The 13860-nt window shown below is 52.9% G+C and overlaps 3 protein-coding genes across 3 annotated transcripts; 1 reads left to right on the forward strand and 2 right to left on the reverse strand.

Annotated features, from left to right (window-relative positions):
* Nucleotides 1–4877: 4877 nt before the first annotated feature.
* Nucleotides 4878–6422, reverse strand: HER10_EVM0013397 (glutathione peroxidase). Its single transcript, XM_035482758.1, has 2 exons — nucleotides 5887–6422; nucleotides 4878–5799 (listed from the first exon to the last, which is right to left on the reverse strand). The coding sequence occupies exons 1-2, from the start codon at nucleotides 6146–6148 to the stop codon at nucleotides 5336–5338; spliced, it is 726 nt and encodes a 241-aa protein (XP_035333616.1). The 5' UTR covers nucleotides 6149–6422; the 3' UTR covers nucleotides 4878–5335.
* A 693-nt stretch (nucleotides 6423–7115) lies between these two features.
* HER10_EVM0004503 (FAD dependent oxidoreductase) lies at nucleotides 7116–9193 on the forward strand. The gene is made up of 3 exons (XM_035474145.1): nucleotides 7116–7638; nucleotides 7722–8654; nucleotides 8765–9193. Exons 1-3 carry the CDS (start codon nucleotides 7485–7487, stop codon nucleotides 9100–9102), a joined length of 1425 nt encoding a protein of 474 aa, XP_035332508.1. The 5' UTR covers nucleotides 7116–7484; the 3' UTR covers nucleotides 9103–9193.
* Nucleotides 9194–9380: 187 nt separating this feature from the next.
* On the reverse strand, nucleotides 9381–11048 carry HER10_EVM0010103 (dihydrodipicolinate synthetase). The gene has a single exon (XM_035479573.1). It carries the CDS (start codon nucleotides 10675–10677, stop codon nucleotides 9706–9708), a length of 972 nt encoding a protein of 323 aa, XP_035333199.1. The 5' UTR covers nucleotides 10678–11048; the 3' UTR covers nucleotides 9381–9705.
* Between the last annotated feature and the right edge of the window lie 2812 nt (nucleotides 11049–13860).

The following is a 13860-nucleotide window of genomic DNA, read 5'->3' on the forward strand; positions in this document are numbered from 1 at the left end:
AGACCTCTCTGCCCCCACACACCCCAAGTCCTCGAGCTATTTGCCTGATTTGGATCCGATGGAGAAGTAGGAACCAGGACCATGCGGGGGTGGTTCTTCTTGCTGCGACTGCGAGGAGTGTGTGTGTGTGTGTGTGTGTGGTGGTGCGGCCACGACCCCCCGCTTGGCTTCCACAAAAGTTCCCAGCCCGGCTGCCGCAGGCCCGCATCGGCACAGGGGTGCGGCGCGCGAGGGGGAATGGGACGCACATCATGTACGCTCGGGTGTAGTGGGCATTTGTTGTGCTTGTTCTTGAAAGCTATGGCTCTCCGCAGACGTCTACTTGTGATACGCAGTAAAGAAAGGTACCTACCATGAGCAAGGCATCCCACAGGACCCTTTTTCCGGGTCTTGCTGTCAGGTTACCTGTCAGGAGGCTGTTTTTTACGAAATTCGGACGGCGTCAACTTGTCACGCAGGCTAAAGGTGATGAGGTTCTTTTGTTTACCCCTCGGACGTTTCTCGCTTGGGTAGACTTTCCCAGTCTCGTCTCTTCTTCTCCGACTTTGCTGCGAAAAAGAGCTGGGTCATGTCTCGATGCTTGTCATAGAGAGGTAGAGACAGAGAATGAGCTCCATGTATGTAACCCTACCCGGCGATGCTCTACGTGCTTCGACCCAATGAGATGAAGTTGGAAAAGAAGGGGTTGTGGTGGTCTGGCCTTCTGAACTCTTTTCCCTTTCCCACCACTGGGCCCTGGGCGGCGACTACAGCAAAGCGTGACCTTTCTCGAGATCTACCCAAGCTTCGCTGAAGATGGTGAGAGATTCTCGGCCTCTGACGCGGACGACTCTTGCTTGCGCATCTGTGGGCATCCCATTCATATCAGAAGTCACACCTCTCCCCTCCCTCCACCACCTCGAGATGTGCCTCCTCCCCAGGAGGAAAATCGATTCGCTGATCCGCGACATCGGACGACGTTTCTTGCCATCTGTGGGTAGTGGTAGTGCTCCATCGCCACACCTTCTTTCGAGGTCCAAATTGTAATTAGAAATTCTGGACCTTTCTCTCTCTGCGTGTGTGTTGTGTCCATCAGATATCGATGTCTAGACCTCGAGACCGGCCCCAGGATCTTTTTTTCGCCCCTCCTCTCCCCGTAGCCGTTGCCGGCCCGCAGACGGGGCTCGGGTGCTTCACAATGGCACGTAAGATCGCCGCCCCCCTAATAACAATAATGGCTTCGCTGTTGTTGTGGTTTGGGGGTTCATCTCCCGATGTTGGATGGATCCAGATAGACCTCAAAGTGAAGCGGCAATTGCATGTCCCTGGTACTACTGTACCTCTGTAGGTTCCATGTCTTGGCTGCAATTGTCAACTTTCACAAGCATGAAGAATTACAAAAAACAAGCAGTGGCAGTACCGGCCGGAGTGGACCAAGCTCTTGGTGAAAGTCCCGCCTGGTGTTACCGCACATGTCGAGAAGGGAATGAGGATATCCAATAATACGGATATGCATGGGAAAGCCAAGTCGGCGGCTCTGGAATTAGTGTTTTCGTGTTGCTCTTGGTCATTGTTGATAGAATTACGAGTGAAGAGAAAATTCTGTAACTTCCGCCATTCTCTCTTTGAATGGCGTTATACAGCACTAACCAAAATACCCTCTTCCTTCTTATTTTACTTTATTTCCTTTCTCATGACATCTTTCCCCTTCCCCTGCTCGTCAAAAGTTCGTTCGTCCCGCTTCGCGCCATTCTCTGGGCATTTCCCACGTTTGTTGCCTCCCACCGTCCCCCGAGCCTTGCCTTTGCATCTGTAGGTCCGAGGCGAATCTGGCGTTGCAGTGACACGGCAGGCAAGACGAAGCAAAAGAAGAAGCAGGAAAAGCAAAGACGACATGGCCAACCTAGTTTCTATTACTTGATCGTCTCCGGCACTTGGGGGGCGTGTGCTCTTCAAGCGAGAAGCATTGGGCACCTGGGCACGCGATGAAGTCCCATAACTTCACCGGTACTATGGAGTCGAGGATGGGGGTCTTTCTTGACAGGCGCATTGTGCATTTGTGCAATGCCGCAAAAAAAAGAGCGCACGACCCAGGGGGCGTGAGCCAGATTACACGATTCTGTGTCTCTCTATGTCTCTGCACGCCCACGAGGGGGCAGATCTTGGCTTTCCCACTGTTTGGTTTGCAGTGGGACGGAGATGAGGCAGTGGTGATGGAGCCTTGTGTGACGGTGAGTCGCGTGCCGTGGGGGGTTTCTGGTTTCATTTGCGTGGCGGCGGCATATGGCAGAATATCTCTCTCTGTCTTCTGGGTTTTGAGAAAGGAGAGATAGTAAGATGAATTGAAAGGTGAAGGTTCTGTTTCGTCGCAGCGGTCTCGCATACCAACGAGTGTTGTCTTGTCTTTGTAGGTACCTGTAGCAAATTTAATGCCATGCATTGGACATCCCATTTGCATATGGTTACTGACAGTCGTATGCGCTTTGTGATCATCTTCAAGCCTCAACTTGATAGCTGTACGAGATTCGCCCTGGCCATGACTTATGGTATAGTCCTGATGTCTACGTGGCTGGATGTATCACGGTTCCTCGGACTCGGAGACAAATTTGAGGCCCCGAATAATGGGACTATCCTAGTTTGCAAGTACCAAGACAGACGTGTTCCTTATGATCTACTCTGTCTCGGGTCATCACCCCGTCTCTAATATAAAGGCGATGATTCATAACTCAGGAAGCGGATTAGTTGGAGCTCAGCTCAACCTCTGAAGCTTGATCGTGACTTACTCCTAAGACCAGATTTCCGTATCTAAGTAGACTCTCGATCATTCCCTGCACTGCTATTTAATACCGAGTTCGCCTCTCTCTAGTCAACATGGGCTTCCAAGTGTTAAGGAAGGTTTACGAGTGACTTCGCGTCGACACATGGCTCGAGCCTCCACGCTCGTTGTGATTTTGATTTGTGAACTATCCAACGTTCGGAGTCCTGACCACGGGTCCAATATCGGAGGAATATTTCTCTACATCAAGCCTAGACATATAGTTTTAAACGACTCCCGTAAACATGTTAAGAAGCTACGTATCTCAGCAGAGTCTAGTGAAACTTGTTGCTTCTTGACTTGTACCACTGAGTATGAACAGTCATACGGCTATCCCACTACTTGTAGGACATGAGCCTGGCTTTATACAGCCCTAGAAGCAGCCCCATTCTGATACATGTGAGCATATCCCATCTACATTCATGCACGGGTTTCAGGTCGCGCCAAAGTCTGGTATATTCCGCCTCGAGAATAACGTCTAGAAGGTCGACCGTAGCTGATGGTTTATAACTCGGAGACGTTGACTGAAACAATGCGATACAAGACAAGAAACAACTTGGAAGGAATAGTAGGAGAGAGTGTGCTCTTAAGTGACAACCATGTACGGTAATAAAGCCCTATACTTGATGGACCATGGGCTCAGGTTTCACTGGCTGCTGATATCGATCCTATTTGGATCCAGACTTCAAGGGATTTGTCACAGAATAATGGCACCTTACAAGCAATGTGATCTAACTCTGTACCAGTTGGCTATTATCTACTCACTTCTGGTACAACAGTGAGCCACTAGTCGGCGTAAGACTATATGCCATGTCTCTTGAGTGACCGTCGTCCTTGAAGAATACATGACGATCAGGGTTGAATTGGAAGGAGGGAATTGGAAGCCGTCTCGTAAGTAGACTCCAACATTTGTGACACAGGACATTGACAGAGATACCATACGAAAGTCCAAACTGATATTTGCGTCTCGCAACCCATGTTTCTTTGTAAAGCGCACGTATGAGAAGAAGTGCGTTACTTTTACGTGTACTCGCCCGTCTTAGACGGCAGTCAAGGTCCCTGAGGACCTTGAGGGTCAACAGAGCTTCCCGTATACCAGCTGTCTCACAAACACAGGTTGAGATCGCCGTGCCTCACCTGCCATTTTATTCTTTCCATACAACAACGAATAATCCATGGGAAGAACCAATGACAGAAGTGAAGACAGAAATGAAGACAGAAATGAAGATAGAAACGAAGCCCCTCGTGCAAGGCGGCAAAGAATCAGTCACCGAATCCCTTGAGACTAGAAAATATATTATGAACTGCTTTTACTCTGAAAACGACTCCGCGAAGTGCAGCGGTAAGAATGCTTTTATTGCCTCCATCAAGTAGGCAAGAAATGGCAAAGATCTTCCTTGAAAGTGAGTCGACGACGATACCTGGAACCGGAGTTATCCGCAAGTCTTCATCTTGTAGTGACGCAGTATCTTTCGTGGCGCTTACATACAATGAAAACTCACTTAGATCGAAGTAGATAGTGTTAAACTAAACATTGTATGCGCCATGATCGTTCAGCTTCATTACCCAGTAGTTGGGCTTCTCAGCATCGCCAATGTCGACGATGGAGATATTCTGCGACTAATCGACAAATCTATCCATTCTTTCGCTTTCTACCGCAAATGTGAGATAAGTGAGATACATATACCGTCAACTATGGCAGAGACTGTCTTTCTCAAGCCTTGTATAATGGCCAGGAGAAGGCAGCAGCCAACTTCAACAAGCCATTCAAGAAAAGGGCCATGCACCGCTGGAGATTCTTTCAACCTGCCTCGAAACCCTAGTGTCCTCTATCAAACTTTCACAAAGATTTGTTTTATTCTAAAGACGGTTATAATCCCTTGGGGTTTCACCTCGAATAAGTTTGCGGCGACTATAGCAACTTGATGGCTGATGTCTACCGAAATCAGCTTCCGTGTGACGAGGATAGACTGCAAAGAACAGCAAGTATTGGGCGAATTTCAGTCATTCCTAGAATGAGATGAAGAAGGACCCGATCGCTCGACTACTTAGGAATGCGAGGAATCACTACCGTAATGGTCTTAGGAAAGGCGTGTATATTTCTATCGTATGCAAATCCAGCATCATATTGCCTATCATAACTCTTAACCTAAATTTTAAAGGTACAAGACAAAGGTTCTGATTTTCAGAGGGACTAGAAGTGATCTTCCGTAAATGAGTATCACTCAATCCTTGCATATTCCACTGTCAACATTAAGCTATTCAAGCCTACGAATGTCACGTTTTGAGGCCATCCTATGATCGCCACCACGTCTTCAAACACTGCGAATGCTTCAGACAGACGTGTAACATAACAAATCACTACAGTGGTTCATGTTGTTGATTATCCTCCGTACTATACTAAACCGAAGGGAGTAGGGCGCTTGTCAACTATACTACAAGACCTGTGCGTATGGCTCGGATGTCCCAGACAAAGCACAACATAGCCCTCATAAGTCCGTAGCTTAACGCGCCCTGGGTATCATTCTCTCCTTTTCGCGTTTATTTCTTCTCCAGCTCGTCGAGGATGGGCTTCTCCAAGCTCTCGGGCTTGGTGGTGCTGGCCCAGCGGCCCTTGACCTGGCCGTCGCGGCCGACGAGGAACTTTTCAAAGTTCCACTTGATGCGCTTGAGGCCCATGATACCGGGCTTCTCCTCCTTGAGCCACTGGAAAAGGGGGTTGGCGGCGTCGCCGTTGACGTCAATCTTTTGCATGATGGGGAAGGAGACGCCGTAGTTGACCTGGCAGAAGTTCTGGATCTCGTCGTCAGAGCCGGGCTCCTGGCCGCCAAACTGGTTGCAGGGGAAGCCGAGGACGATGAAGTCGTCGCCGTGCTTCTCCTTGATGTCCTTGTAGAGCTTCTCGAGGCCGGCGTACTGCGGGGTGAAGCCGCACTTGGAGGCGGTGTTGACGACGAGGACGACCTTGCCCTTGTAGTCGGCGAGGGGGACCTCTTGGCCGCGCTCTGTTTTGGAGGGGAAGAATGCATGTCAGCCGAACCGTTTTCGAGGTGATTGGTTAGTTATCGCGCAACAATGGGAATCACACGTACTGTCCAAGGGCTTGAAGTCGTAGAAGGCTGTTGCGGAAGCCATTGCTGCGGTTGTGTGGATTTGGTGATGCTTTTCTGCGATAGCTCTGAAATTACCCCGCAATTGGATCTTGTTGAGTAATTGCGGTCGGTTCGGCGATGATGCACAAGTTTTGATCGAGTAGATGTAGGGAAGAAAAAGTCTTGGGTGATGCACAGCTACGGAAGCAGCAGTGGAAGTTGTTTTGAGAGAGAAGGCTCTGGTATGTAGTTGACGAAACATGCCATGCGTGACGCCACGAGGGAGGGATTGGGTGATGCAGGGACGGACGGGAAGGGAAGTGCGTCGTCCTTTCCTGTCACGCCTGTTCCCTTCGCCAGTGGTGCTGCCGGGACAAAGTTTCAATCCGGTTTCCAATGGGGTCCCCGGGCACGGGCGTGCACTCGCATCGAAGCCACACCAACAGACCAAGGTACTGCGTTTGCGTACACAGGACTCCGTAATTGCCTACGGATACCTTCCATTACCGTTAGTGTTGCACCATCACACTTCCAACGCCTCCACAGAGCTGCACTTTGACACCTCGAATGGGCCAGAACAAGAGGGGCACGACGGGGTCTTCGGTCGAAAGTGGGGCTCCGTCACGATGGATGCGGGAGGTTCGACAAGCTCTGCATCGGCCGAGGTACGGGACGGCATGTCCTGGTTCCGTTTTGTTTCGATCCAGACACGCCAGTGTCACAGCTTGTCTTTGGTTGCGGGAGGTACTGGTGGATAGATGTGTATCAAACAGTGCATTGCCTACAAAGCCCAGGTCATACATTGAGCTCTTCTCAGGATTTTTGCTTAAAGTCAACCAGAAAATATCGTCTCTGGCAGCTCATCAACTTGACAATAGATACTGAATCATTACGTCGGATTCATGATGCGAACGCGAGACCCGGCTCTTCATGTGAGAGTGGAGCCAGTCGGTTGAATTCGTTGTTCCGGTGCCCGAGTCGGCCAGTCCAGATGGGTGTTGAAGCATCGACTTTTGCAAGTTTGTCCAGCACCAACTTTGAAGTCCGGGTCTTCCGTGGCGGCAGACTGCCCGAGTCGAGGCAAGAGCACCGAAGAGCCGGGGAGGCTAGGTAGGTATCTCAAATTCAATGGAGGGGCTCACGTAGCCACACCAGACCGGCTCATACCGTTATCGGTACTTGGCCACCCATTGATTGTCAATTACTAAGCAGGATGAAGCCGAGCCGAGGCGGATCAATGCTTGTTCCGTCATAGCTCCCTCGCCGAGGTGATTTCCGTATTTGGAATGCAAGCTCGACCCTGAGCCAATTGCCGCCCCGGTCTCTCTCAGCGCAATCTTTCCCAATCAACAGTATGCGAATCACCCGAATCACGCCAGGCTGCTCGAGACTTTACTGCAACCCGCTAACAACAGATACGGATACCTGCTGCAAAGTACCTTGAAGAGGGGGGGCCGCAACCCGGCCGCGGTCTCGTTCTATCAAACGATCCGCCGCCGTCACCACGCGCTATCGATAAGGAACTTACCCCGCCTCGGACCGTGCCCCTCGAGGAGCTCAGGGTCAAGCGGGACACGGCCGCCCCACGGGGTGACGAAATGCCCGCCGTCAGGAAGAAGACGAAGAAGCAGCGGCGCGAGAAACGACAACTCGACATTGCCAGACGGATACTCGAGGAAGAGGCTCTGTCGACACTAACACCGCCCTTGCCAGCCATGGATCCCCAAGAAAAGCGCAACATTGTCATCGTCGGTACGTCTACTACACAACAGGGTCGTCTTCTTCGTCGTCGCCACTTCAAGTAGACTGATATCAAGGGCACGGCCACTTTGCAGGTGGCGGCATCATCGGTTCCACAACGGCCTACTTCCTCACAAGACACCCGAAGTACAGCCCTGCCCTCCACCGCATCACCATCCTCGAGGCCACCGCCATCGCCTCAGGCGCCTCGGGCAAAGCAGGCGGCCTTCTCGCCCTCTGGGCTTACCCATCTTGCCTCGTCCCGCTCTCCTACCGCCTGCACAAGGAGCTCGCCGCAGAGCACGGCGGCGAGAAGCGATGGGGCTACCGGCGTGTCAACTGCGGCAGCTTCGAGGCCCGCGTCACGAAGCAGAGGCTCGAGAACATTAAACAAGCCGCTGTGAAACCCGAGGCTGTCGCGCCCGGCGCCAACGAAGGCGAGCAGGAAAAGGGGTGGGAGAGGCTGCCGAAGCAGGACGAGGCCGCCGAGGCCATGTTGCGGGATTCGGGCGGCGTCGTGCCGGGGGACCTCGACTGGATCGATCGGGCCGCCGTTGAGACGTACGCCGAAATGGGCAGGCCTGGCGCGACGGAAACGGCGCAGGTGCATCCCTACGACTTCACCACGTCCATGGCGGCGCTGGCGCAGGAAAAGGGCGTCGAGGTGCGGACCAATGCGCAGCTGAAGAGGATTATCTCCGGGGAGGGCGGTGGCGGCGGCGTCAAGAGCGTCGAGTACCTCGACCGCGAGACCGGCGAGACCCGGACGATTGACGACGTGACGGACGTGTTGGTCTCCGCGGGGCCGTGGACCGGTCGCCTGCTGCCGCGATCGAAGGTCACGGGCCTACGGGCCCACAGCGTCGTCTACAACGCCGACGTCAGCCCCTACGCCGTCTTCACCAGCATCAAGCTCTCGGCCGACTTTGTGCCGGAGCACCGGGTCAGCAAAGGCCAAAAAAGAAAACACAAGCGCGTCGTCGACCCGGAGATTTATGCGCGGCCGTATGGCGAGGTGTATGCATGTGGTTCGTTGCCCCTTTTCCCCCTTCCCGTCCCTTCCCCTAAGACAAATTCAAAAACCAAACCCCAAGTCTTCAAAGACACAAAGCTTACGGCAATACTCCCCACACTCTAGGCGAACCAGATGAAGACGCACCCCTCCCAGAGACAGCAGACAAAGTCCAAGTAGACGAAGCCAACTGCGACGACATCATCTCGTACATCGCCACCGTCAGCCCGGCCCTGGCAGCCGCCTCCATCAAGGCGAAGCAGGCGTGCTACCTGCCCCAACACGAGTCCGGACCCCTCATCGGCGCGACATCCGTGCCGGGCCTGTGGCTCGCGGCCGGCCACACGTGCTGGGGCATCCAGAACGGTCCCGCGACGGGCAAGCTCATGTCCGAGTATATACTCGACGGCAAGACGGCCAGCGCCGATATATCGGAGCTGGACCCGAGGCGGTATAGAGTTTAGATGCGGTGACATCTAGCGCAAGACACGTAGTTGAAGCGCAATTTTGATACTGTAACCATTGCTGCATGGTATAGAAACAAGGTAGAGACGCATGATTAATGAAACATGAATAGTCATTTGAAAAAATTCATAAAATCTATTATGAGGCTCCCCAAGATACTCGGTCCCGAGGACGATATCTGTGACTATGCGCACCTCCTAGTGCAAGAGTACCAAGTTGGTAATGGTACCAACAAATGCAACCTCTCATCCCAAATCGTTATTTCCGCGCCCAAAAACTCCCTATAAAACTATCGATAGATGCCAACCCACTTTATGTCTTTTTTGGGGGGGGGGATGAGGACAAAAAAGTCCGAGCTATGTCAGGCTAGGTACCTTGGTGAGAGTGAGGTGGGGGGTACGCCAAAGAGCTCGGCACATCATCACCCCGGACATTCTTCCGAGACCTAGCCCGGGGAAACTACCCCCACGGCCGTGATCGGTGGAGGGAGGGGACGTTTACCCCACCATCTGTCACGCCGGGCACAAAAAAAGTTGCCCGCACGCTTAGATCATTTCTCATGAGTGCATAAAATCATGAGAACGAGGAAAATTGCACTCCAATTACAGGGAGTTCTCAATGTCCATGACCTCCTTGATGCCCTCCTCAATAGAAAGGGTACGGGCCTTCTCCAGACGTCTCAGAGGCCGTCTTGGGAAGCCTCCGTAGCCGTAGTAGCTCTGGATGGCGCCCTTGGTGCCCGCGATGGCAGCCTTTGTCAGGAACCAGTCGCCACGGCTGAGCTTCTTCTGGAGCTCAATGGCCTCGTCCCTCTTGCCCTCCGAGTAGAGGTTCCACACCTTGACGCAGACCTTGGGCATGACATTGGCACCGCCGGCGATGATGCCGCTGCCGCCGCTGGCGAGGGTCTGGGCCGTGAAGTCGCATATGCCACCAAAGGCCATGTAGCCGGAGCCTTCTGACCAAGGGGTCTTTGCGTTGGTGGCGGAGGCCACGCGGGTGAGCTTACCCGTGTTGCCGCAGGTGAACTTTGTGCCGATGATGTTGGGGTGCTCGGCCAGCTTGATGAGCAGGTCGCTGTCCATGTCGATGCCGGAGACGGCGCCGGGGTAGTTGTAGAGGACAAGAGGAATGGGGCTCTGGTCGGCGACGGCGATGAAGTAATCGTAGATGGCCTGCTCGTCCATCTGGGCGCGGAAGTAGGAGGGGGGAAGGATGAGAGAGTAGTCGGCGCCGACCTCGAGGGCGGCCTTGGAGAGCTCAATGGTGCCGCGGACACTGCCCTCGGTGGCACCGAGGATGATGGGGGTGCTCTGGAAGCCGGCGGCGTCGAGAGCCTCACGGGTGGCCTTGGTCACAGCCAGCTTCTCCTCGCGTGTGCAGTGGGCAGCCTCTCCGTTGGAACCCATGACGACCAGACCGGCAAGACCAGCCTTGGCCAGACGCTCGGCGTGCTTCTTGATGGTAGGGATGTCGAGATCTTCCGTCTCGGGGTCGAAGAAGGTCATGGTGGGGGCGTAGATGCCGACGGGGAGGGTGCGGCGAGCGCCACTGCTTCCGTTGGAGACGGTCATAATGGGCTGATTTGGTGGGTGAGCTGGATGAATGAGAGAGCTGTGAGCAAAGTGTGAGTGAGAGGGGTAGGTTGGAGAGGTGAAAGCACAAGAGAAGAGTGGTGTGGTTGGTGAGACGAGGTGAGAGATAATACTTACCAGAGAGACGGGTAGAGGCCGGTGTTGTATTTATAGGAGGGAGAAAGAAGAGAGACGATGAGGAGGACGGGAAGATTTCCGTGAGCTAATGGGCTTGTTCCAGTATCAGCAAGCCCGCGTGGGGTGGGATGAGTCTAGAAATAAATAATTGACGTGTCGCGAGGGCCTTGCTCGTGTGGACATTGGCCCGAACTATCGAGCATCGTGTAGACTCAAAGCCAAGACCGGAGAAGCTAACAACTGCACAACGGGGCCACCTTGGGACGCTCCCTTGCACCCCAGTTGGGGGAGGGAGGGGGAGGGGCAATCGGAAACTAGACGAGAAGAACGCTAAGAGAGATGGAGAAGGGGGTGGAGTGTGCAGAGAAACGAGTTGCATCGCCGGTACTGCGGCAAGCGGTTCCTGTTTCCAGGTAGTTCAACAATGAGGCTTTTGGTGTCCAATTCCTACTCTTTGATGGTCCGCATTAGCCTACGAGGGCAATGATGGTCAAGCTCACATATTTGCAGATATATTGAGTGAGGATATGGACAGCATTGGTGACGATGAAGTCGGCTCGCTGCGTTTCAGTCCCACTTTGAGGAGGAATCCTCTGGGCAGGGCTCTCAGCCATGGCGGGGTATTTGTAGACTTCGAGAAAAGACAGCCGTCACAAGATGAAGGAAATCCGAGACAAGCAAGGGACTTCCCTTGAAGCTTCGATCCATCCAACATCGCCCACCCACGTCTGTGGTCCGTGGGCTCCGGTAATAGACGGTAGCGAAGATGCATCTGCTGTAAGCTGTAGCCCTGTGTCGTGGACAGGATCTGCTGGGAAGATGGATTGCGCCAATGAGCCAGATGCTTCCGGCCGATGCCACGAGATCTGCACGGAGGCAGCCAGCACAGGGCTGGGTGGTGTCCGAAATCTGAAATCGCGCGTGGAGGGCAATACCAGACGGTGATGAGAAGATGGCATTATTGGGAAAGCTGTCGTCTGGCCATGCAGCACAAGGCTCGTCAAGCCCGTCTTGAGCATTAGCGCCGAACTGGGACATGCACAGCTGCAGGCCGGAGGGTGCCTGGCAAATCATCCGGCGATTGGTAGCCCAGTCTCGGGTTTGCTCGCCCGTCGTGCATGAGTTGAACTTTTCCCGTTGTCATCTCTCTTCTGATGTATCGACACCGCCAGAAGTGTAGACGCACTAAGCGTCATATTGGAGACGAGGAAAGTGACGAGAGCCGCGGCGGCAGTGATGTTTAGCTTAGGAGATACTGAAGCCCTACGGTCAGCATCAAGAGGTCTTGCTGTGTATCTGGAGACGAGCCAAGTAAGCTATGCTCTGTGCCAGCGATGGATTTTTTCTAAGCAAGTCCGGATCGCTACCGGTCAGCTCCGATGACCGCAGCCGGTGGCCGGCGGGAGAGAACCGGCATGAACACTGAAACAGTAGGGCATCTAGCAGATGGTGCAGTGCATCGCTGTAACCTCTTTGCAATGATACGTGAGAGGCTGGCCGGCGATACGAAGTGTATGGAGTGGCATGAATTTGTGCGGCGTTGAAGTGTTGGAGAAGGTTGGAAGTGATGGAAATGGAAGTCAGATGAGTGGACGGAGAAATTACGTCCAAGATATTCCTCCAATAGGAACCAGAGCATCATGCCTGGCAGGGTAAGTGGGGTGTCTTTGAGTGAGTGGAGGTACCCCGGTACCTTAGCTTCAGAGTTGGAGCAGGCACGGAGGGGCACGAGGGGTCTGGCCATCGGCGCTGGAACGGAATGGACGAGCGAAAGGACAAAATGTAGGTATTAAGACTCGCGATCAATGTGGGATGCATGTAGAAAGGCGTTAGGTAGTCTAATATTTTGAAGACCCTTTCGGGGTTGGTGTGGCCTTGGGTCTCCGCTACGTTCTGGTGCAGATAGTATCATGAAAGGCTTTATGTTAAGGGTATCAAGATACATAAGCTACTAGGTATCTACTTCTAAGACTCCAATTCTCGGGTAAAGTCGAGCAAAACATTGCGTATTGCTAACGTCGCGGGCAATGAAACTCAAGTTTGTAGACTGCTGACCAATACAATCACAGTCTTTAGCCGGTTGAAGAGGGATTAAATATCGGATTCTGCAGGCGATGTATCGTGTGCAGCAGGTGAAGGATCCCATCGCCTAATTTTCCTCGGAGCAGTATGCCCTGGGGCGCGTTTCGGAATGAATATCACTGCATCAGCCGTGACAGCCTGCATACTTTCTGTCAAGAGGATTTCACAATCGGCAAATCTCCTACAAGCATTCTGTCCAGCGAAGTAGCAGAGTAGCTTTATGGCCTACGGATATCTTGGTGGTTTATTGAGATATCTACTCACTCAAGGTACCTTGCCTCATGTATTACATACCAGCGGTCATCCATGTCACGAGTTGACGCGGGGCAGATGGGGCGTGGGGGCGGGGAATGGGGCCAGGAAAAAGATACTTATACCAGCACTGAGGTTGTGTCTCTACGGGCGGGCGAAGGCTATCTAGGTAAACTTCGTCGAATCCAAATCAGAAACTGAGAATACTGGCTCCTTGAATCATTTAGCTTCCGTTAAATCAAGACGATTGTCCAACATCATACTTGCTCGCTCTCGGCTCTCAAAAGTTTTGGGGTTGAGTTGTGGTACGAATACTCTAAACAGGGTTGATTCTTCTCTGAAATGGTCTTCCCAGCCAATGGGTAATAACCGGCGTTTATTGCTCTAACCGGCCAGTAATTGATCACCCCGTTCAAGCAAATTGGCATTATTCTCCATGGTCGAGTCCACACGTTACTAGGCCGACTACTAGCACAAAGTGAGGTACACAAGTACACCCGTTGAACCCCAATGGAAGAACGGCACGACGCTGTCCCACACTTGCGATTCCCACGGCCCCTCCCCCTCCCCCTCATTCCACTTTTTTTGCTGCCCCTCCATGTTTCTCTTCCTATTCAGTCGCGAAAACGCAACTCCCAGATGCCTTCACTCTGGTTATTTCTCTGAAATGAGAAGGCAATGCACAGAACAAATTTCAGAGAAGAAATGGCT

This window comes from Colletotrichum scovillei, assembly GCF_011075155.1.
Source record: "Colletotrichum scovillei strain TJNH1 chromosome Unknown Contig00006, whole genome shotgun sequence".
Lineage (NCBI taxonomy): Eukaryota > Fungi > Ascomycota > Sordariomycetes > Glomerellales > Glomerellaceae > Colletotrichum > Colletotrichum scovillei.

What these genes read in the sequence shown, in the direction of transcription:
- HER10_EVM0013397 (XM_035482758.1), bottom strand. Translation starts at nt 6,148, where the DNA reads ATGTTTCGTCAACTACATACCAGAGCCTTCTCTCTCAAAACAACTTCC. An exon ending in CGACTTCAAGCCCTTGGACA is followed by an intron (nt 5,800 to 5,886) that starts GTACGTGTGATT and finishes CCTCCAAAACAG; the next exon opens with AGCGCGGCCAAGAGGTCCCC.
- HER10_EVM0004503 (XM_035474145.1), top strand. Translation starts at nt 7,485, where the DNA reads ATGCCCGCCGTCAGGAAGAAGACGAAGAAGCAGCGGCGCGAGAAACGA. An exon ending in GCGCAACATTGTCATCGTCG is followed by an intron (nt 7,639 to 7,721) that starts GTACGTCTACTA and finishes GCCACTTTGCAG; the next exon opens with GTGGCGGCATCATCGGTTCC. An exon ending in TGGCGAGGTGTATGCATGTG is followed by an intron (nt 8,655 to 8,764) that starts GTTCGTTGCCCC and finishes CCCACACTCTAG; the next exon opens with GCGAACCAGATGAAGACGCA.
- HER10_EVM0010103 (XM_035479573.1), bottom strand. Translation starts at nt 10,677, where the DNA reads ATGACCGTCTCCAACGGAAGCAGTGGCGCTCGCCGCACCCTCCCCGTC.